Source organism: Danio rerio, chromosome 21, assembly GCF_049306965.1.
Source record: "Danio rerio strain Tuebingen ecotype United States chromosome 21, GRCz12tu, whole genome shotgun sequence".
NCBI lineage: Eukaryota > Metazoa > Chordata > Actinopteri > Cypriniformes > Danionidae > Danio > Danio rerio.
In genome coordinates, this window is record NC_133196.1 from 42,309,312 (window position 1) to 42,334,079 (window position 24,768).

The 24,768-nt window shown below is 37.7% G+C and overlaps 1 protein-coding gene and 1 long non-coding RNA gene across 6 annotated transcripts in view; one reads left to right on the top strand and one right to left on the bottom strand.

The window, feature by feature from the left end:
• Positions 1-23,753, top strand: LOC141379901 (uncharacterized). Its single transcript, XR_012396866.1, has 3 exons — positions 1-1,178; positions 1,251-2,620; positions 21,813-23,753. It is a non-coding gene; the product is annotated as an uncharacterized lncRNA (long non-coding RNA).
• aldh3a2b (aldehyde dehydrogenase 3 family, member A2b) overlaps positions 1-24,768 on the bottom strand; it is a 37,682-nt gene that overhangs the window by 8,033 nt on the left and 4,881 nt on the right. For 4 of the 5 annotated variants that reach the window (XM_073934482.1, XM_073934481.1, XM_073934480.1 and 1 more), the window contains 6 exon segments: positions 19,891-19,976; positions 15,023-15,231; positions 14,833-14,950; positions 7,611-7,752; positions 7,116-7,282; positions 2,167-2,266 (listed from right to left, as the gene is read on the bottom strand). In XM_073934482.1, the coding sequence (XP_073790583.1) occupies positions 2,167-2,266; positions 7,116-7,282; positions 7,611-7,752; positions 14,833-14,950; positions 15,023-15,231; positions 19,891-19,976 (822 nt within the window). 5 annotated transcript variants of the gene reach the window in all.

The following is a 24,768-nucleotide window of genomic DNA, read 5'->3' on the forward strand; positions in this document are numbered from 1 at the left end:
CAAAATATACAAGCATTCTAGTTTTGGTTATTGCAACATATTAAAAAAGTTGAAACAGTAAAGCATTTACCACTTTGTAATGTTGCCATTCCTTTTCACAACACTTAAAAAACGCTTAGGGACTTAAGACACCTAGTGATGAAGTGTTTCAGGTGTAATTTTTGATTATTCCTGAAACAAGTCTTAAAGTGGGCAACAGTACAGGGTCTTCGTTGTCGCATTTTGCACTTCAAAATGTGCCACATATTCTCTAGAGCAGTGGTTCTCAAAGTGGGGGTCGGGACCCCTTGAGGGGTCGTGGAACAATGAAGGGGGGTCGCCTGGTGATTTGCAAAAATCTACTTATTATTATTAGGCCATAAGAATTACCATATTTTATCCATAACCAACTGAAGAGAAAAAAACAGTCGTTTATAGTTACTATAGTAGCTTATTTACTTGTTCTATTGGATTGCGACCCCTGGGGTAAATACATTATATTAAAGACAGCAATAGCGTCAGATGCAGCAGATTGATTTTATAACACCAGGTTAAACTTTCTGGCCCATTTACGGCACTGACATACATAAAAAAAATTAAACGAAGAATAGACTTGGGTCTATTGGTGTGTGTGTGTGTGTGTGCACCATTGAATGCAAGTTTTCTGTATTTATAACCACCTCAGAGGATATTGGGGGTCGCGAGTCACTGGCATTGTTATTTTAGGGGTCGCGTGCTGAAAAGTTTGGGAACCCCTGCTCTAGAGGAGGCAGATCGGGACTGCAGGCAGGCCAGTCAAGTACCTGCATCCTCTTCCTCTGCAGTCAGGACTTAGTAATGTGTGCAGAATGCGGATTTGCATTGTCTTGTTGAAATATGTAATGTTGTGTTTATATTGTCTGCAATGAAATACAAGTTAAAGTAAATTTAGAAATCACCACATTCTTTTTTTCATTTGCGTTTTCCATACTATCCCAACTTTTTCTGATTTGGGGTTGTAAACAGAAACTCTTAAAGTGAGTATCATCCAAGTGCTCCGGTTTCTCCCGCAAGTCCAAAGACATGTGGTATAGGTGAATTGGGTAGGCTAAATTGTCTGTAGTGTATGTGCATGAATGAGAGTGTATGGGTGTTTCCCAATGATGTATTGAAGCTGGAAGGGAATCTGCTGCATAAAACATATGCTGGATAAGTTGGCGGTTCATTCCGCTGTGGCGAACCAATTAATAAAAGGACTAAGCCGAAAAGAAAATCAATGAATATGTATATAGAGTTGAGAATTATTAGCCCCCCTTTGATTTTTCTTTTTTTTTTTTAATATTTCCCAAATTATGTTTAACAGAGCAAAGAAATGTTCACAGTATGTCTGATAATATTTTTTCTTTATGAAAATGTCTTATTTGTTTTATTTCGGTTAGAATAAAAGCAGTTTTAATTTTTTTAAGAAGCATTTTTTATATAGTCTACAGAAAAAAAACATCATTATACAATAACTTGCCTAATTACCCTAACCTGCCTTGTAAACCTAATTAACCTAGTTAAGCCTTTAAATGTCAATTTAAGCTGTATGAAGTGTCTTGAAAAATATCTAGTAAAAAATTATTTACTGTCATCATGGCAAAGATAAAACAAATCAGTTATTAGAAATGAGATATTAAAACTATTATGTTTAGAAATGTGTTGAAAAAATCTCTCCGTTAAACAGAAATTGGGGAAAATTATTCTGTCTTCAACTGTATGTATAATGACACATAGTAGTTGAACTAGGCATTGTAGTCTAAATTCAATATACTGAAGAGGGTTTTTTCACTCTAATTCAACACACACGCAGGTTGCAAGATTGACAACATAAACAGGAGGGAGTGTGCCTGATGATTGAGCCTTACTCAGCATATGTTTACGTTTGTAATAATTGTATTTATTACATATATATAATGGCATGTAGACATTTGGGTATCATTTGTTGAAGGCCAACCAACGGTGCTGAAATATAATAAATATAAACTGGCAGTGGGCGGGCTATAAAGTTCAAAATAAATAACTGACTGTAGTATTGTTTTTAGATAAACAAGTATATTCACTTACCATGTTTCCTAAAAATCTGCAAACACATTATGGTATTTTTATGCCTTAGAAGAGTTTATACTTTATAAAAGTAAGGTAAACAGAAAGATTATTAAGACTTACCAACTCCACCAAAAGGCAAAGAGCTGACAGAGAAGTGCATCAAACAGTCATTGGCCATCAGTCCACCACTAGATGTCTCTGCTATCATTCTGTCGATCAACTGCAATCACAGCACTGTTTAGTACAGCCTGAAGCAAAGCAGCATCTTTCTCAAGAACAGGAGTTTAAAAAACTTTTCAAACCCACATACACAACGGTTATTAATCTCAAAGTATTTGTAAACTTAAATGGGAAATAAATCATGATTTGGTAGAGGGCATTTTTTCCTTTCGTTTGTCAAATAAATGAAGTATACATTTTTCAATTATGGCCAATTTGGTTTGAATAGTTTGCTAGCACAGTACATGTAATATGAATCTATAACAAGTTTTGTCAACCCGAGCTCATTCTGAAAACGTAGTCCCGCAGACGTTTTTGGAGACAGCGGAATACATCCCGGGAGGTACGTACGGCCGTGTTTATTTTTTTCAAGCGAACGCTGCGGGGCGGTGTGACGCTGTTCCTTTTCGCGCTTGCCGGCCGACCACTTACCTCCTTGTGGAGGGCTTCCCCACTGCAACCCGTTTGTCCACTCAGCTCATCGTGTACATCGGCAGGCTCGAGATGCGGAGAGGAGTCGACAACGGCGACCGGTTTCGAGTCCGGGGAAGAGCGGTTTCAGCAATCAGGTAAGACAAAAACAGAATCACAAAAATTAAGTAAACGAGTTTCGTAAAAGGGTAGGAACGCGGTGAAATCCGAAAATGCGATAGAAAAAAAAAATCAGGGCTTTTATTTTTTTGGACGGCTTTTGTAAACTGTTGCTCGAGTTTAGGGAAGCGAGCGGGCGGGAGGGTCGATCGGTAAAATTGGTTGGGTTCAGGGAAGGAGGAGGGCGGGTCGGCCGATTAGCCGGTCGCGCAGTCAATCATCCGGTCAGTTGGACAGCGGCCTCTGGTGGGTTCACGCGAGAACAGCGCGGGCGCGAACAGCACTCGCGAGAGGCGTCTGAGGTGAGAAAAAGCGCACAACAGCAGCCTCTCGCGGATTCGCAAAAACTGCAGCCGTACGTACCCGCTGGGACGTATTCCGCGGTCTCCAGAAACATCCGCAGGACTACGTTTCCACAATGAGCCCGGGTTGAGTTTTGTAGTAATACCATGTTCACAAAAAATTAAAGCATGGGTGTGAGATGGGATAAGGATGTGAATTCATTTTCATTAACAAAAACAGTGCTCTCCAAAAAAGTGTAACAGCCTTGTCTTTTGCACATTTGTAGATTATCATGTACAAGTATCACATTGTCACCACAGAAGCAAAACAGTAGTCTATTTGCTTTCTATTGTTATGAAGAAATCGGCGGACATTTAGTTCAAATTAAAATTGCACAATTAAAATGACACAAATGCAGTAATTCAATTACATTATACATTTTAAATATTTAATACCTCTGTAACATTATAATTACAGTTGAACTGGCCGCATGACTAAAACTGCATTATCATTTCTTTAAAAAGTTTGTTGAAAATGAAAAACGTCACGTCATGTTTTTCCACTATAAAAAAGGCCTTTAAAAAGATTTTCATTGCTTAAAAACAGCATCTCAATGTGGATAGAAGGTCAAAATAGAAGAAGTAGAGCTGTTTCACTCTCTTACTGGTGCGTTCTGTCATGTATTTCATTCCCAACAGTATATCACCATCAATCACTTCTGTAAATTAGTAGTGGTGCCAGAACAACCTCTAATAATGCACTAGCAGAAACTAAGCTAGCAAAATGAGACCATTTACAAGTGACCTGGTGCCCTGTGATGAACAGTGATGAGAAAAACAACTTCATAAATAAATTGTGTAACTTAAAAAAATACTTTTTTCAGTAACGAGTAACCAAATAAGTAACTGTTTCCCTCGGTTACAATGCCATTACTGTTACATACAACTAAATTGTGGTGTAAATAATTAGTATACAGATGAAGTCAGAATTATTAGTCCCCCTGAATTATTAGTTTATTTTTCCCCCCAATTTCTATTTAATGGAGAGAGAGATTTTTTCAACAGATTTCTAAACATATATAGTTTTAATAACTCATTTCTAATAACTGATTTATTTTAGTCTTTGCCATGATGACAGTTCATAATATTTTACTAGATATTTTTCAAGACACTTCTATACAGCTTAAAGTGACATTTAAAGGCTTAATTATTATAATAAGGTTAACTAGGCAGGATAGGGTAATTAGGCAAGTTATTGTATAACTATGGTTTGTTCTGTAGACAGTCAGGAAAAAAAAAATTGCTTAAAGGAGCTAATGATTTTGTTCTTAAAATGGTGTTTAAAAAATTAAAAACAGCTTTTACCCTAGCCGAAACAAAACAAATAAAACTTTCTCCAGAAGAAAAATATTATCAGACATACTGTGAAAATTTCCTTGCTCTTTTAAACATAATTTGGGAAATATAAAACAAAAAATCAAAGAGGGCCAAATAATTCTGACTTTAAATGTATATAATTTGCAATTGAGCTGATGCAAGTGGAGGCAAAAGTGATTTAATACAGTTATACCAGGATTAAAACATCAGGAAAAAGAAGCAGACTGAAATATACAGTAGGCCTATCTAATGTATTTACCAAATCTTTGTTTCAACCGTGGAAAGATGTCAATGTTATATTTATATTTTATATAAAAAAATAAACAGTGCTCTTAATCAGGGGTTCTCTACCTTTTGCAAGCTGGGCCCCCACCAAAGCTGGTTCATTGCAGTTAGGATAAATATAAACCAAGACTGACACGCAATGTATTAAACACCTGAAATGTCTTCTTCTCAGCAATTTATCAAAATACTGCTTAGGAACTATCTATCCATTTATACAAATAAAAACCATTAATAATAATAACAATACTATAATAATTAATTAATCATATAGTAATAATATAATAAGCCTGCATTAAATGTGCTTGTGATTTTTTTTTTATTTATTTGTTGATGTTCTCTCACAGATGGAAAGAGAACAGAATATTTGTACTCAAGTTAAAATACAATAACACTGCTAAAATAATACAAATTTTAGTAAATAATAAAAAATTTTGGTAACACTTTATAATAACTGCACACTTTAAATCATTTATTAAGCATTAGCAAATAGTGAATTCATTATCTGTTAAGCATTAACTCTACATTACTAAACGTTAGTAAGCAGTTTATAACTGCAGCTACAAATGCTGTATTCTTGACTTATAAGCACATTTAAAATGTGCTTAATAATTGTATTTTCATACTTAGTTAATGATTAATTTTTCATTACTAAATTAAGTATTGCATTATTTACAAACCAGTTGTATTTAGGAGTAGTTGAGGGTTTTAGGATCATTCAGAATGAGTTAGTAAATGATTAATAAACTATTGAAATCAACATTCATATGTCTTATTATTCAGGCATATACTAATAGTTAACTAATATGTTAATAAATGCTTTATTAACTCAACTTCATGCAGTTTTGTGACCTAATCTAAAGTGAGGACTATTCATGCTTTATAAATGCTTTATAAATGACAAATAAAGCTCAGAATCGAATGAACAATAATCTTTGCAATCTTTTCTAAAATGTAAAATTACTGTCAAGTTTAAAAATTGCTGAATAACAGGAGTGTCAAAATATGACAAAACTAGATAAAACAACATAATAATTAAACAATGTAATAAAATGTAATGTTTAAACTTTACAGTGATTTTATTTTAGATAAGGTTGCAAAGATTTATTTTTTATTTGAAGTACAGTTTCATTTGTGTATTTTTAATTGAATAGGAATGAATAATGTCATTTTTCCTGTTTAGAATTTAACTGAGCCTTTATTTGTCATTTATAAAGCATTTATAAAGGTCACAAAACTGCATGAAGTTGAGTTAATAAAGCATTTATTAACATATATAGTAACCATTAATGTATGCCTGAATACTAAGACATATAAACGTTAATTTCAAAGGTTTATTAATCATTTACTAACTCATTCTGAATGATAATAAAAACCCTCAACTACTCTTAAATACAACTGGTTTGTAAATAATGCGATACTTAATTTAATAATGAAAAATTAATCATTTACTAAGTATGAAAATACAATTATTAAGCACATTATAAATATGGTTATAAATCAAGAATAGAGCATTTGTAGCTGCAGTTATAAACTGTTTACTAACGTTTATTAATGTAGAGTTAAGGCTTAACAGATAATGAATTCACTATTTGCTAATGCTTAATAAATTATTTATAGTGTGTAGTTATTATAAAGTGTTACCAAAAATTCTAAACCCTCTATTATGTTTTACTGTTCCACTATAGAAATAATAATATTTACAATAAAATATTACATTTGATAGGTGCCTTTCATTTTGTCCCACCGCTACATTAATATAGTATAGAATATAGAATATTTCATAAAAAATAATTTATTGTTTAGTTTAATGTTCAGGATTTAGTGTCCATTTGATTCAACATGCATTTTGTACAAGTTTTGACATTTTTCTTTTAAAAAGTAACGCATTACTTTCTCTGCTAATTAGTTACTTTTATAATGATGTCATTCAGTTACAAACTCTAGTTCAGGGGTGTCAAACTCAATTCCTGGAGGGCCGAAGCCCTGCACAGTTTAGTTCCAACCCTGCTCCAACACACTTACCTGTAGGTTTCAAACAAGCCTGAAGGACTCAATTAGTTTGATCAGGTGTGTTTAATTAGGGTTGGAACTTAACTGTGCAGAGCTGCAGCCCTTTTGGAACTGAGTTTGACACCTGTGCTCTAGTTACTATTTTTGAGAAGTGACAAGTAAATTTAAGTAATTACTTTTAAGTAATGTGCACAACACTGGTGAGGGATAGCTGAGAGCTACTGATTTAAAAAGACTTCAAGAACTTTTTGGGGCACAGTTTGCAAAGCCCTGCTCTATAGTATAAATGAATTAAGTGAGTGTAACCTTCTTGTCTGAAGAAAAGATGTACAATGCGAGGGGCTTGTCCCTCTGGTTGATGAATTTGATGGCTTCATCTACACTGTTCACAGTCACGATGGGCAGCAGAGGGCCAAAGATCTCCTCCTGCATCACCTTGGCATCAGGCTTCACGTCTCTCAGCACTGTTGGAGCTGTGGACACAAACATGATGAAGAAACACATTGTTTTAAAATATGCTGTTTGCTATGAACGTCCAAGACTTCTGATTTATTAGCTGCTATATTAAATTACTATGAGAAAAACAAAGTTACAATTAGTGCTAAAGCTCTTTGTGCTACAAACCAGTTTGTTTATGAATATGATCATTTGCAACAATATGATAGCAGTTAGCAATATAAACCATTAAAATGTGCAGTTTTTGTAGCTATAACGTGAAAAGTAAATCATTAAATAAAACGTATAGTCTATTGAAAGTCCTTGTAGTGACTGATTAGCATTAGCAGAGTGGCTGAACTATACCGATGTAGCACTCTGCCTCGTTGTGTTCGCCGCTCACAGCGATGCTGCTGCCCTCCATTAGTGACATCAGTCTCTTGAAGTGCCGCTGATTGATTATTCGGCCGTAATCTGGACATTTCTGTGGGTTTTCTGTGTAGAATTCCTGATGATCATCAATGAAAATAGTCATTTGCTCAGTTGATTCAGCTCAGTTTGATATTTTTTTTAGTTATTTAAACTTACAAACAACATGTTAGCACTACTACAAGTACTGCTGTATATACATAAACAAAATATATTTTAACCTCAGTCCAAAACAGGTTATGTTGCATGGGTAAGCATGGGTATATTTGTGAAAACAGCCAGAACAATGTATGAGTCAAAATAATGAATTTTTGTTGTATGACAAAAATAATTTGATTACAAAAAAAATGATTACATTAATTGGTTACATTAATTAGTTAGATTATTTAGATAGACTATCCTCCATGAATTCATTTTGAAAACTTCCTTCAGTAAATATATCAAAACTTATTTTTTGATTAGTAATATGCATGGCTAAAAAATTAATTTAACCCAGGCTCTGATTACATACTCCTATTTACATTTCTGAAGAGAGCAAAATGATTCCCAGGAGCTGTTTTTTTTGTGCTGTTTTTGTTTTCGCGAGTCCACCAGAGGCCGCTGTCTATGCCTTTTCAGATCTCAAATTCCTCTTGCGAGTGCCATTCATGCCTGCTGTTCTCACATAAATCCACCAGAGGCCGCTATTGACTGACGAACCGACCGATGTGACCAGACAAATTGGCAGTGTTGGGCAGTAGCGTCACTACAAGTAGTAACCATAGACTGTAAAATATATGGACGTAGTATTCGTGACGTCACCCATAGGTTTCTAAAGAGCGCAAAAGAAGCCACAAGTAGGCGCGGCCAACCGTCGCCATTTTGTTCGCGCGTCATCACACCCAAGGCGGGATACCAAACAAGGGCAAAGAGGCGGAGAGTGAGCAGAGCTACAGACACCTGCTGGTATTTAGCTTGGACCTGGTTCAGACACACTTTACTTTGGGAGAACGCTTAATACTTTATCACCTGTGACTCGTTTGTATTCTGACCACTTGTGCTTGGTTGTACACTATATCAATAAAGTGTTTAGACTTTTAAAAACACTGCTGTAATACATTGAGCCACTAAACATTGTTCTTATGACGGTTTTTAACAGGAGGAAAACGCAAATTACTTCCAAACACTTCAGATATAGTCTGTGTTAGTTAATGCAAGACTATTGATGAAATCCAGCATAACACTGTATGACAACGCTTCAGATGACTGTTCTAGAGCTTACAGCTAATCAATTTGTCAGATTCAGAAGTGCACTACAGCTCTAAATATAAATATAAACGATAAATGATCTTAAATAAAATACATGAATAGAGATGGTATATAAGTATGTAACTTTACTCACATGGGAAACGGAGGCCACGTGAATGGTTTGTGAGCACAATTAAGTGCCCTCAGCATACCATGCCATCTAATAATTGTAGGAAACAAGTCCAAAAGGCAGTTGACTGTGTAAAGCCACATAAAACAATACAGAAATACGATAAATATGCCGAGTTCAGTGGCTAATCTGCCGGATTCAGCTGAGGTGACGTGACGGCGACCAACGAGACCTAGCTGTCAATCAAGTGGCCACTCCCTTAATTATGCAAACTTAATATAACTTAATATAAAGGAAACGGATGAGTTATAAAAAAATTCACCCCCCTCACCATTGTCATGAAGGGTAATATTAGCTGTATTAACCAAAATCGTTTTTTGTACCAGGCTGTAAACACCTTTTTTTCTGCTGTAGAGTTGGCCATTCTAACAGTGGGCTCAATTGAAATTTGCTCTGTTTTGGAGCCAGGAGCGGCCAGGACTAGCGGAATTTCAGATGAATTGCAGTTTTAGTTACTTCCGTATTGGCTTCCTAAGAGGGAGCGGGAGGTTGCCGCTTGGTAGTAACGCTACTAGCTTAAGTACATTTCTTAGTAGCGTGGTGGTAACGTTGCTACTTTCTAAGGGTGCTTTCACACCTACACTTTTGTTTCGGAACCTGTCTCGTTTGCCCAGTTAGCGCGGTTCATTTGGCATATGTGAAACCAGCAATCGCACTAGGATTCGTGCCAAATCAATCACTCCAAGATCGCCTGAATAAGGTGGTCTCGGCTCGATTGAAACTAACTCTGGAGCAGATCAATTGCAGTGAGAAAGTGATACGATCCGACATATCACATATCACAGTGTTTTATGGATATGTAATAGGCATACGGCTATATGAAGAGAGAATTATGAGTAGGGCGGGAAGTTTTGTGAGTCTCCCGGATGCCCGCAAACGAGTGATTATCTCCCGGTTATCTTGCGTCTCTCTCCCGGTCCTCAAATAGGCTACGTCGCGCACCCTTCTTACCCCTCCCCACCGCATCACTCCTTACTCTTCAGACACATTGCGCGCACCTTGTCAAACACCACCAAACCACCACCTCTCCTGACAGCTGAGCGGGACTCTGCAAAATAAACCCTGACACTCTGACCAATGTGAGGAGAGTTTACTCGCACGTGACTTGTTTTAGCTCTTTTGGTCCGATTAGAAACTTTGCAGTGTGAAAGTGAACCGCTCCAAGAACAAAGAGCAACAATGTAACAATTGTAACCATTGTTTCAGAACAACTGAATCGATTCACTGGTGTGAAAGCACCCTAAATCAAAAAGCTTTTCAGTAGCAAAGCTATTTTATTAGTCAAGTAGAGCAGTAGTGTCCACACAAGCTACATTTACCAATCTATTGATTCATCTAAAAAAAAAAAAGAGTCAATTCATAGTGGTTAGAATAAATCGTCTTCATAACGAGTCTTTAGCCATTTCGGCGTGACGTGACTACGAAACATAATTGTTGTGGGCGTAAACCCGGGAAAATTTAAACCTGCAGCCCACCCATTAACACAGCAGCGAAGACAAAAGGTGTGTTCGACTTTATGCAGCGCTGCGCAGATCGATCGAAATCTGTCTTAAAGCGGTGCATGCTGGTTAGAAATCTTGTTCGGATTGATGCTGCGCCGACGCCATGTGACTGTCACATGTGGCATCAAAGTACCGCAACAGCGCTCCGAGATCAGACGGCAGACTCAGACCGTGCAGCTTCTGAAGAGCGACTGCAGGAGCTTTGATGACGACACCGATATTACACGATTGGCCGAGTTCACCACATGACAACAAACACGTGTATTTCGGGTTTATAATTGGACAAATTCCGATTCAAAAGTTTCAAAACAAACAATTCACTTTTCACATGCTCTCTATCCTGTACACATCTTGCTTATTAAAAGACTACAAATATTGTACTGCAGTAATCATCTTTTGTTAAATAATCTGGTTATAAAGGTTAGCTTGTTTGCACAGGTTTATTTTTAACTTTTTTATACAGACTATTTACTGCATTCATCTCCATGAACGATTTAAATGATATATTTTAGTGTATGTTTTAGTGAATAACCTAAATATGAACTCAAATAGGTCTTACAGACTTGAAATAAAATAATCATCATCATTGATCCTGCCACCCTAAAGCTCTCTTAACAAATTAAGTTAAAGAACTATTTTATTAAATAATTATAAAATGGTTTTATTATTATAATATAAATATATATTTTATTTCCTGTCTAGCAGTTTAAAGGCTACCTGCTCTTTCTGGGAAACTTCTACATTGCTCACTTATTTTAACTTTTGTTCTTTTCAACACAATCTTTTTGGATTAAAATGCTTTTTTGAAAATTCATTCATTATCCAAAATAATCTCATTTATTAAGACCTAATCAAAACACCTTGTTTTGCTTTTTATATTTTACATTTTTATATCTATAAATGTACACATATGTAAACCCTTTTTTTTAGCATTTTCAAACAAGAAGTATTAGCCTAAAGATTGATGTTTAACTCCTAGAATTTATGCTTATTGCTTTCTATTTAATAGACCTGTTCGTTTTTATGTTTATATTAACCTCTCATTTCCTCTTATTTCTCTCATGCATTTGTTATATATTTTATTCATAATTCTCCCTTATTGTTTAAAAAAAACTATAGTTTGTAGAGACTGTATTCTGTTTTATTTGTAAATGTTTTGTTGTTATAAATAAAAATAACAAAATATATATATATATATGATGACACCATGAGATCGGTCATCATGACTGCAGCAACTTTGAGTCCCGAAGTGTCCAGCTGTCTGTCTTGAAGGCTCCGTTTTCAACTCTGCCCCTGCCTGCCCTCGGCTAATCTCGTTGATCACCGGCTGCAGCTGAGCTTCATGTCGAACGCACCTAATCAGATCCTGAAGTCATGAGTCAAGAAGACGCTGTGCTTACCTGGATATTATTGGAAGTGTGAGGGGAAATAATTGATTCAGCAGTCTACACGCTTACAGTGGGCGATTCATTCGTTTGTTAAAGGAAGGATCAGAAAAGACTGGTGTATGAGACTTGTGAGAATGAGCAGACAATACACCAGGGCCCGGTTTTTCAAAAGGTTTAATCTGGATCAAATTGATCCGGATTTAGTAATCCTGTTTTTGCGATCTGTGATCACGTAATCCAGCTTACTTTTTGAGCCAGTTTTTCAAAGCAACATCGGATTGGATCAATCTGATCCGGATAGTGACCGAATTTTTTTTTTGTTTTTGGTAAATTTTACAGCTGTTTGGGGGAATATTTTATGAGGCCAAACTCTTTCTACTTTGCTGTATGCCTATACTGAAAGGCTGAATACGTTAAAGCCTATAATCACTTTAGCCTGACGGATGAACAAATAAAATTAAAACCTTATAAATAAATAGTATATCCCGTAAGATACTGCATGATCTAAAAAGTAGTATTATTTAATACATTTTTAAGTTTTCATTACATTTTAGGCATGAAATCCACGCTGAATCCACCCTTCTGATGGGATCAGTTTAATCCAGGTTTTTTGGATCAAAGTGATCCAAATCCTACAAAAAAGGTGATCTAATCCGATTAGGTAATCCGTTTTTTCTTTTGAAAAACCCATTTTCAAGATTAGATCCAATCCCTTATCCAAAATCCTAGTGGATTACTTTTGAAAAACCGGGCCCAGGGGTGCGTGCAAAATATGGCCAGTTTATAAGGCACAAAGGCAGCCTGCTACACGCTGGTGAGCACTACAACCCCCTGGCTGGGGATGAGATCTTTGGGCAAAGCAGAGTACAGGTAAGCCCTGAGAACATATAACACTTCACACAAGAGGTGCCACAGCAATAATTGCAAATAGAAATGATCTAAGTTACAGCTGAGAAAGGAGAAAAGCGCGGCCATGGAAATCACGCTCAGTAAATGATGTGCACACTATCGGTTTTATTTTCACTACTAAGTGCGGTTCATACTTCCCGTGCGGGGGGTTATGACAGTCACGGGTTATCGCGCGGGCCCGTCCGCCTGGGGCTTGACAAACCGCGCTGGGCATTTGTCTCGCGCTGGGCATTTGTCTAGCACTGGGCATTTGTCTAGCGCTGAACGCTGTTGACCAATCGCAACAGGCTGTCATCGGTCCAATCAACCAGATTAGCTTTGCGCTAAGGAGGGGTTTGGGAACAAATGAATCGCTGAATGATTCATATGGGAGTCGCTGGGATAATTGGGTAAAAATAAATGCATATTATAAGACCATGAAAGTGTTTTTTGACCTTGCATGCACATCAGTATGTTGTTGGAGATCCATATAACCGAAATATGACCCTTTTTCATGTATAATATAGGCTCTTTAAATAAATATATTTCAGACAAGTATTCTAATATTTTACTTTCCTATCAAAACCTATATCAATGGAAAGTTCAGCTTTATATAAAAGTCAAATATCAATGTCAGTTTCCATAAATGTATGCTTATGACTGGTTTTGTGACACAAACAGTTTTGTTTCTGGAGTTGTGGAGACATTACATGGGTTTTCATTGTTTTTATCCTGTACAAATTGTATTTTCCTCTGCCCTACACCAATAATATGCTTAAACCAAACCCTTACTGGAAACTTTGTACAGTTTAACTTTCTGAAATGAACTAATTCTGTATAATTTATAATCTTTTTGAGTAATGAGGACATCAGCAATCTAATATCTGTGGCATATTCATACATATTTAAAGGTGCAGTAGGTGATTGTCTTCAGAAATATTTTTTTGTTGTGCTGATTGAAAGTCTCTTCACAGTCCAATAGTAATGATTACAGTAAATGATCTAAATGTGTTTATATGTATTTTTATATTCTGGGTAAAGCATAAAACTAAAAAATGTTTATCCAATTAAATGGAGTCGGATCGTCATCTCCCTTAATTCCGATGTAGATTCCGACTTCTGCACATTAGCACGTGCACCAATATTGGAGTTACTTTAGCACGCTGGAGGAAGGACGACATCATGGCTGAAGTATTACTGTTAGACAGATAATGTTCTGTTTTGAAACTATTTTATGTTATATTGTGTTTTGTTATGAATGACTTATATGCACAGACGTGTTGTTCAGCCACTGAAATCTCCCGGTGAAAGATTGATGTGATTATTTTCAGTTTCATAAGGTTCTTTGACAGCATCTATAATGTAGATTTATATTTAGTTTAACAACAAAACACCATAGCGCTATTCCGCCTAACCTGCTTTATTGAGCTGAAGTTGCTTTTATATTCACATTGGGTCATTTTTGAACAATGATAGCCTTCTTATACTGTTTACCATGCTACTCTGAATATTCGCATGTAAGTGTGGCAAAGTATTTCATGTAATTCCTGCACGGCGCTGGCACTAACTAACTGGCGAATGACAAGAACTAGTGGGTTGTCTGTCGGCTGTTGTGACACGGTGCGCGCGCTCATGATTTCAGGGAGATTGGCTTTGAATCACAGTCCCACCCCGCCGTCCAAAGATAATATGCTAAGCGGATAGCATTTTGGCAGATCACCTACTGCACCTTTAAGCTGTGTTGTGTAATAACATAACTAAAAATAACTTAAAACTTAATACATTACTTATATAATTTGCATAATACAGTTTATACAAATAAATACTTTTAACAAACAAAACTACAAGTAAAATTCATCTAAAAAACATCTATGATGTATGGTGTTAAAATCTTGCTATCTCATGTGATATTTCATATTCATGGGTTGTAACCAGGCCCAAACTTTCAATATCGAATAACCTACTTTGATGTTCTTCTTGATCTCCTCGATCACCCTGTCCTGTATGCTAGGATCACACAGTATGTAGTCTGGAGCGATGCAGGTCTGTCCACAGTTTGAGTATTTTCCCCACGCAATCCGCCTGGTTCACAGATCACACATGTTTGAAATCATTTCAGAGACTTGCATTCAAAAAGACTGTGATTAAAATGACCTGCAGGCGATGGTGAGGTCACAGTCTTTGTCGATGTAGCACGGGCTCTTTCCGCCCAGCTCCAGTGTGGTAGGTGTTAAGTGTTTCGCTGCCGCCTCCATGATGATTTTACCCACCATGCCGTTTCCAGTGTAGAAGATGTGATCAAAACGCTGCTTGAGGAGCTCCTGCGTCTCTTTCACCCCACCCGTCACTACAGGGTACAACTCCTGATAAAGACATGTGCCAATATTAAGTAATACAATAAATATAGTGTATTGCAGTGATTCTCAAACTGTGGTACGTGTACCACTAGTGGTACGCAGGCTTACTTCTAGTGGTACACGGAGGAATCACTGAGTAACAAAATAAAAAATTATTACAATTTTATTCATTTGATGCGTACAATAACCCCAATGTGATCAGTATTGGTTGTTCTCTAAAGCCTACGATCAAAGCATTGCGCTTAGAATGTTTACTTTAGTGCATCGAGTCATCAGCTGCTAAAAATCAATTTAATTGGCACAGAACTAGAAAAAGAGGTGCGTGGTGCTTGCAGAGCAGATACTGTACGTGCTAGAGCAGTGGTCCCCAACCCTTGGGCCACAGACCGGCATCGATCTGAAGATCAACTGGTACCGGAATGCACAAAAAAATCATTAATTATTTCAGTTTTATTTATAATCTGAGTCTAAACAGTCGTTTATTTTGAAAAATCTTTTATTTTGAAAAATGACCATGTTCTCTTGTTACATCTCGGTCACTTGAGGGCCAAAATTTAACCCACAGGCTAGCAAAATTAGTAAGAACTGCAGCACGAAGCGCTTGCGTATTCAAGGCGTCCTCAGTTGAAAACATCTTAACTTTTCAGAATGCCGCACCGCGAGTCATGTGATAAAAACCGACTGATCAGCTTCATATTTTGTATGGAATATAATTTCGTTGAATGAATAGGACTCTGCTTCGTTTTTGAACTGTGCAGTGCTGTAGCTGCTTAATTTGACCAACTACGCTACGTTATTTCAATACTGGTCATTATGGTGGTACTTGGAGAGACCATTTTTTCTGAGGTGGTACTTGGTGAAAAAAATTTTAGAACCACTGGTGTATTGTGATAGTAGACATCTGTGATATTGAGGGCACTTCAATATTTTTTTTAAATGATTTATTATTTAAAGGTGATGCAAAACACTTTTATAAGGAGATTAAATACAGTTGTGTTGCTTCAGTGTGTGAATATATCCAGCCTCTAATGGTAAAAATTGATTAATTAAAATTTGGATATTCACACTTCATAAAAACAGTCTTCAGAAGCACTTTGACTGTGAAGATTTCTCCCTCATTAGCATAGACAGCCCTGAGTGAGAAGCAGCCATATCCACTATTAGAGTTTTCAGCTGCTGATGATAATGTGAGCATCTAAGGCAGGGGTGCTCAACCCTGTTCCTGGTGATCTACCTTCCTGTAGATTTCAGTTGCTACCCATTTCAAACACACCTGCCTTTAATTATCAAGTGCTGTTCAGGTCCTAATTAATTGGTTCAGGTGTGTTTGAACAGGGTGAAAGCTGTGTTTTACAGGAAGGTAGATCTCCAGGAACAGGATTGAGCAGCCCTGATTTAAGGTATTATAAATGTGGAGTTATTGGATGCACAAATGAACATTATAGTCTTCATAGACTAATTTTTCTTAGCCACTTCTTTTGATGTTTTTACTTTTTCACAGAGATAACATTAGTCCTGTTTTGAAATTGCTCTTATGCTAATGCACAGGCATTTGCAGCTCCGTCCCCTTTTGAAAAGAGGGCTGGGAGCACAATCTCATTTGAATTTAAAGCGACAGTCACCAAAATGGCACAATTAGGATGGAAGGAAAAGATGTGAGATTCAAAGAGTTTTTGTTTTGTAGAGCATTTTGAGCTGAATATTCACACATATAATACAGAGACATCAGGCACGTATTTTACAGCTTGTAGAAATGGGCATAATAGGTCCCTTCTTTGTCCCCATCTCTGTTTAAAACGTGCAATCGCATTTTTTTGCAGAAGTATTTTCATTACGTGGGTTGATAGCTCCTTAGCTATGTGTGGCTGTCAATCACCCACTGTACTTTTAGTTTCTAGATCTTAACAGTTTGCCTAATAATAACAATAAATTGATAAAAAAAGGTGCATCAAACAGTGCAAACTACTATATTATATTCTTAAATTGTTAGTACTAAAAGGACGGTTGGTCCCAAAATTTTAATTCTGTTCTTGTTTAGTCACCCGTAAGAACTTCATTCATCTTTGGAACACAAATTAAGAAATTTTTGATGAAACTAAAAAACTCTCTGACCCTCCATAGACGGATACCAAGAACACCATCAAAACAATCCATGCGAAGTAATAAGAATTATTTTGTGGACACACAAAAAATAAATAGATAACTTCATTCCAGTGTCCAGTTATTTATTCCAGTTTCTTTTCAGTGTCAGTTCAATATGTGTGTTCACAAGAACACTATGGGCCCTATCATACACCCGGCGCAATGTGGCACAAGGCACGGCGCAATAGTCTTTTGCTACTTTAAGCTCGGCGCAAGGGTCATTTTGAGGTGTTGCGCCACACTGTTTAAATGGCAAATGAATTTGTGCTCATATGTGCGCCCATAGGCGTTCTGGTCTAAAAAAGCAGGCGTGTTTTGGTGCGTTGCTATTTTTAAGAAACTGTAAATAGTCTGTTCTTTAGACCAGAACAAAGTCGGTCTATTGTCTGGCGCAAAGTGCGCCTGGCTTACACACTACACACAAGATGTAGAGCAATACGCAAATATCTTTACATATGAAAAAGATATGATATATTAAGGATAAATATAATAAGCATATATATAGGATATAAATATAAATAATTAAAATATTACAAAACATATTAATTCCTAGCCTACATGAATTTAAAGACCACTGCCTTACTTTCTTCATCTCGGGAGGCTTTTTCAGTTCATTCAATTTGCTTTTGTATAATGTTATTATTATTAGCAGTATTATTTATTATATGTCAGGGTTCTGCCACTCTGGTCTTGTAAATTCTTGTTTTGGTGGCAGAGCTCTGACACTACCCATGTCTGGTCCTGTTTCTGTCTCTGTGTGCGCGCGCGCCGTCAAGGGTGTACGCAGAGTGTGCGCGCTGCCGCTTGATGTGGCCGCGCACGCTCTGCGTCCGTCAGACGCGCGCGCTCTTGTACTAGTGTTTGTGTTTGTTCTGTCAGCATCGCGCTGCTTTATTCTCGGCGCCTCCGTCTAGTTGGTTTCAGTTTTGGTTGGCGCTGAGATGAAGCATGCGCGTTGCTTATGTGTGAGCGCACGGTAAGGTGTTCATCTATCGTGTGCTCGTGTCTTGCGTCTTTTGTCAAAGCACGTGGCTCGATGTTTACATTGTGGTCACGTGCTTTTTGTCGTGTGCTTCAGTGTTGTGCTCGTCTTGTCATGAACATGCAGTTGATGAGTTCTCTCATTGGCCGCATGTTCTTGTCCTGTGTTATGTGAGCGCATGGCTTGTGTTGTCTCTCTGTGTCATGCGCTCTCCCGTCTATTGTCTAGTCCCACCCTCCGTGTTAACTCATTATTAGTTTGTCATGTTCACCTGTGTGTCAGTTTTTTTGCTTTATAATCCCCCTCATGTTTTCAGTCCTTTGCCAGTTCGTCGTCGATATTACCCTGTCTTGTTGTCTCCAGTCCTGTTTTGTCCTGCCAGCCCTGTCAAGTTTGTTTTTGCCTTTTTAATTCATGTTTTCCCCCTTCGGGGTAGTTTTGTTTTGCCTTTTATTTTTATTTGTAGTTTATAATAAATAATCCTACATTTTTCTGCAATTGGGTCTTCACTCCATTTTTCCCTCACCGACCGTGACATTATGTCCATATTTATATTTGTTTTATTAAAAACAAGCTTAGATTTGTCCACCTGTCAGGTTTTAGACCATATGGGGCACAGCAGGTGTATTTGGAAATAACTCAGTATTTTGAACACACTTTGTTATTATTGTTCATTTATTAGTTTGCCGGAAATTAGAACTGAATTTAGAAATAGTTTTGAAACAAATCTTTGCGCTTAACAAACTAAATTAATTATTTATAGGCTAATTGATGTCTGTGCGGTAAGGTTTCCCTATCCACGAGAGCAAAAGCGAAAGTGAACTTACTTTACGTCAAAATGCGCTTATGGCACGACGCAGCTGGCTCTTAAAGGTAATGGGAGATGAGACTCTGATTGGTTTATTCTCAAAACACACCTATAACTCATTAAGATAATAAACTCAACCCTTTTAGAACATGCGCCACGGCTTAAAGCGGATTTTCCCGTCCTTAAAATAGCAAAAATGCGTTCTGACACGCCCTGAAAGCGTTTGCGCCCAGCGTTTTGCGCTCTGCACATGGACCGTCAAAATAGAGCCCTATGTGTTGTGCTTCTGATGTACAACTCAAATGTCCAAAATGTGAATGCCTCTAGGTTATTCAGTATGTCAGCAGCGTGACACAATGTTCCCTGTTTTTTTTTATTTATTTTTATCATTGCTTAATAAAATTACGATTAAACCACTGATGGCAAAATAAGGATGTTTTTGGTACCTTTCTGGGCTTTGAACATTTCAGGACCCTTGCTGTCTTTGCAAGCTCAGAGCTCTCAGATTTCATCTAAAATATTTTAACTTGCTAATTTACAGTCTTGCAGATTTGTTATGAAATGAGGGTAATTAATTTTTTGTGACAGTGAACTATCCCTTCATCAGTATTGTGTTAAAAAGAATTCAAATTTCATATTAAGTTCATGACTTCAACTGTATAGTAACTTCAGCTGTTAATGCTAACAGCTTGGTTTGTTTTATTCATAAACCACATTCAAAAAGGATTCTTACTTTGTCCAGGTAGAGCGGTAAAAACTCCTCCATTACTTTGGAAGTGTGAGCACTGACTTCAGATGGTTTGATCACTGCTGCATTACCTGCCAAATAAAACAGCATTTACAAAATTTTTATTTGAAATGCTTTTGTTAATGTCTGTTTTGACCCAGAAGAGAAAAGTAAAAACACCCCCAAAACTGCATATTTTTTAATATAAGAAAAGAAACGTATCTTAAAAAAACATTACAAATAACTTCTCAAAGCAATAAGTATGTTGCTTTTATGTTGTTTGGTAAACTTGCAAATCTATGCTTGCAAATCTGTGCATTTGAAATATACTAAACCTCAAACCTGACCTTTTACTTAGTGAAAGACTTAGATAACAGATAAGGATAAAAGCTCAAGCTATCTGTTCATAGTGATATTGAGTTCAAATGGATTACAGTAATTCAGACAAATAGTTGCATAATTTGTCACTAATTTGTAAATAATGTAATATAACACATGCAGAATATATACGATTGCTTTTAAATGCATAATTGACCAAATGAATGAATGAATAATTAAACTGTTTTAAATCGTAAAGCATTTGTGTCAGTATTTTATTTTAAGTGTTCCCGCTGTTGATAGTGACTAAGGGAAAGGAGCATTGTTGTACTTTGCTCTGTTAGCACAAGGTTGTGTGGCATCAATAAAACAAAGTGCAGTGCAGCAATCATTACACTCGCATTTGATCAAGTCACAATTTTTGTGAAAAATAAAAAAATACAATAATAAAAAACAATGTAAATATTTAAAATATGTTAAGATCACTAAAGCTAAGCTAATTTATTTGCACTGAACAACATGGCAATCAGATTTTGACATTATCTAACATTATTTGTCCAACCTTAAAGGGTCACGAAACACCAAAACACATTTTTTGAGCTGTTGACAGTTGTATATGTGACCCACACTGATAAAAACACTATTAGGACACATTTATTTCACTAAAAAGTGAAAATTGGTTGTTTTTGCGTTATTTTCGTACTTCCGGTATGAAACTAATTTTTGGAGCTGCGTCATGGCTATGAGATTTTAGCGTGTATTCCAGCGTTTAGACAGGCTGTCTGTACCTAAGATTACCTTGTGACGTTTCTAAGTGTGCTGCATTCATTCATAAGTAAGACTTGGTTCAAACCAATCAGCGCGCTTTATTGTGTATGCGGTGCAACTTTATTAATATGCATGATAGCTTCGAAGACTGTTTAACCCAACCCGAGCTCATTGTGGAAACGTAGCCCCACGGACGTTTCTGCGGACCGCGAGATATGTCCCGGGAGGTAAGTATTCGAGCGGTTTTTATTTTCATGCATCCGCGAGAGGCTGCTGTGCGCGCTTTTTCGCGTCTCGGGCGCCTCTCGGGAGCGCGCGCCGTTCGCGCCCGCGCTGTTCTCGCGCGAAAAGCCTCCGGATCAGCCGACCCGGCCGCCCTCCTCTTCCTCCTCCTCCTTCCCTAAACCCAAGCGAAGGTTTGCAAAAGCCGTCCAGAAAAAAAAAAAAGCAACAGCCCTCGTCTTCGATTTCGACCGCGTTTTCGGATCCCGCCATGTTCTCGCCCTTATTTTTCGGATTCTGTTTCTCATCTTACCTGATTTCTGGAACCGCTGTTCCCCGGACTCGATCCCGGTCGTCGTCCCCGCGGCCGGCTCCTCCTTCTCCTCTGGGGCCTTCGCTCCGCCGACGTATCGATGTGAGCTAAGCGGACAAACTGGTTGCATCGGGAAAGCTGAGGCGACCCGTCGGCCGGCGAGCGCGAAGACGAGGAGCGGAGCGGCGCCACACCGCCCCGCAGCGTTCGCTCGAAAAAAACTAAACACGGCCGTACGTACCTCCGGCCACGTAAATCGCGGTTTCCAGAAACGTCTGCGGGGCTACATTTCCAGAATGAGCTTGAGTTGGTTTTACCTGAAACAGTGTTCAGATGGCAGAGAGACGACACATTGTGTTGCCAAAACAAGTGGAAAAAGAAGAAGAATCGTCATCAGTGTAGCTTTTATAATGTGCTGCAACGAAGGTTTTGTTTTTATTTTCCAGCTATGAGAGCGCAACTGGAGTCACGTGTGGATCAGTGCACACGACACAGCAGAAATACGCTTGTATGGAAAATATTTTTAGTCGAGAGCTTTTCGCATCCGGAAATTGTAAAATACGGATTTGCTGCTCATCTTCTTTTAATAAAGACGCCAGTCTGGAGTCTCCAGTTGGTGTTGATTGTTCTGTCTCTACAGATTTGGTAGGTGTGTGCGTTCAGTGCCCTTTCTTTGTTCATTCAGATGGTAAAGTTATAGTTTGTATCGCCAGCAGTACTCTTTTAGTGTTTAAAGACAGACCTTATACTTAAGTTACTAAAGTTTACAGTACGTCAATTTCACTACAATATTATGGACTGGAAGATCTGCTGTAAATGCTGCTCTCTGAGTGTAAACATGTAAACATTGCAAGCAAACTATTACCGACCGTCGTGTTTAATTTTCGCAACATTTTGTGACAGGATAGTCTACACACACACGGCTTTCTGACCTACCGAGTGCATCTGAGTTACCGAGAAATGCGGAGGTTTTTTTCTCTTATGCGACCTGCGGTATCAAACATTGCACTGTTATTAAACACAGTCACTCTTTCTCCCCTGCATCTGTGTGTTTATTTTGCCTCGGTGAAAATCAGCATGTGACTAAATGGAAACTCCCATTTTTATTCAAATCCTTCCCTCTTTACCTCCCCCGACACTCCCACCTAAACAGCGCTAGACACACCCACTTTCCTAACTTTTTCCAAACTAGTGGTGTGAAAAAACCCTGCTGAAACAGGGGGGTTTCATTGCCCTTTAAGTATTGTTTTTATTCAATTAAATTGGTTGATATATCAATCCAATATTAAGGTGATTGTTCATTCAAAAATTAACATTTAAACACTTTTTACTCCTCCTCATGTGACTATAAACCTTTAGGAATTTCTATCTTCTGTGAATACAAATGAAGATATTTTGAAGAAAGTTGAAAACCTGTAACCATTGATTCTTTTAAGTAGGAAAAACAAAAATGGCGGGGTGGCGCAGTGGGTAAAACAATCGCCTCAAAGCAAGAAGGTTGCTGGTTTGAGCCCTGGATGGGTAAGTTGGCCTTTCTGTGTGGAGTTTGCATGTTCTCCTCGTGTTCGTGTGCTCTGGTTTCCCCCACAGTCCAAAGACATGCAGTACAGGCAAATTGAATACGCTAAATTGGCCGTAGTGTATGTGAGTGTGTAAGAGTGTGTGGGTGTTTACCAGTGTTGGGTTACACCCGCAGCATAAAACAAGTGCTGCATAAGTTGGCGGTTCATTCCTCTGTGGCGACCCCTGATAAATAAAGGGACTAAGCCGAAAAGAAAATGAAAGAATGAATAGTATGGCAGTCAATGTTTACAGGTTTCCAGCTTTCATCAAAGCATCTTTCTTTGTGTTCAACAGATGAAAAAGAGTCAAACAGGTTTGGAACAGTTGAAGGGTGAATAATGCCAAAATTTTCATTTTTTGGATTAACTTACCCTTTAAGACTTTCAGCCAAATAAGGAGAAGAAAAACAAGACTGTTGTAATCTCATTTTGAACTTAATTAGGCCAACCTATAGTTTATTTAGAGGTCGCTCTGAGTATGTAAAGAGTTTACCAAAGCAAACATTGCAGAGATGTTCACTCCAGCTGGTAAACACTTCAAACTGCCACTGGTCTGTGGCATTTACATAATGGGTGGGTGTGTCTCTGAAGCTCCGTCTACTTCAACACAGTATTGTGGTTCATTTCTGTTGAGGTCAAGCATCTGCCAGTAATAACGTAAACACAAAAGAGCTGCTTTACAATAGAAACTGAAGTGTATTTCTAGCTGAAAAAAACACGAACAGATTTTTTTTATATTAATACTGTTAAGCAGCTTGCTTTAAAGTGATTCACTGTAAAAATGCTGAGTTCCACACAATTGATTTGAACAACTTTTTTGTTTTTTAGAAATATAAGTGTATTGAACTTAAAACAATTAAGTTGAACTCAAAAATACTTATATACTTATATTGCTTATATACACTATGAACAGCAGCTACGCTAATTATTCTCTTTATTCTCTATTTTCACCTGGGGATACTCATCCCGAGGTCCTCAGATTATGCGGAGTCACTGATTGGATCCAAGACCAGCGATGTGATCATCCCAAGGATTCCATATCCGGGACCAGGCCATATCCTGAGCTGCTGCTGCGCTGATGGTCGTGGGGAGTGGAGAACATGAGTCTGATTCCAGCGACGCTCCAGGGACAGACGAGTCTTCGCTGAGGCCATCTTCCAGCCTAAACCACGGCGAATGAAGCTCTGCACAAGACTTTTGGCCAGCGGAGAAATTAAAATGGTCGTGCCCAACTGAGTCTGGTTCCCTCAAGGTTTTTTTTCTTCACTCCCATCAGGTGAAGTTTTTTTTTCCCTCTCCGCTGTCGCCACTGCCTCGCATGGCTCAGGATTGGTAGAGCTACGCATCGATGAATTTGCTCTTCAGTGTTTGAACTCTCAGTAATGATTAAATCACACTGAACTGAGCTAAACTGAACTGAACTGAACTTAAACACTAAAACCTGAACCACACTGTTCCAGTTACTACTGTATGACCATTTATGTGAAGCTGCTTTGACACAATCTACATTGTAAAAGCGCTATACAAATAAAGCTGAATTGAATTGAATTGAAAAAATTGTTTTGTTTCAGCTCATTTTAAAAAAGTAGTTTGAACAAACTGCAAACACCACTTTTTGAGTGGACCTGTAGTTCACTCAAACTGTTTCATTCTGTCACTATTCACTCTCCCTCCACTTGTTCCAAACCTGTTTGTGTTCCT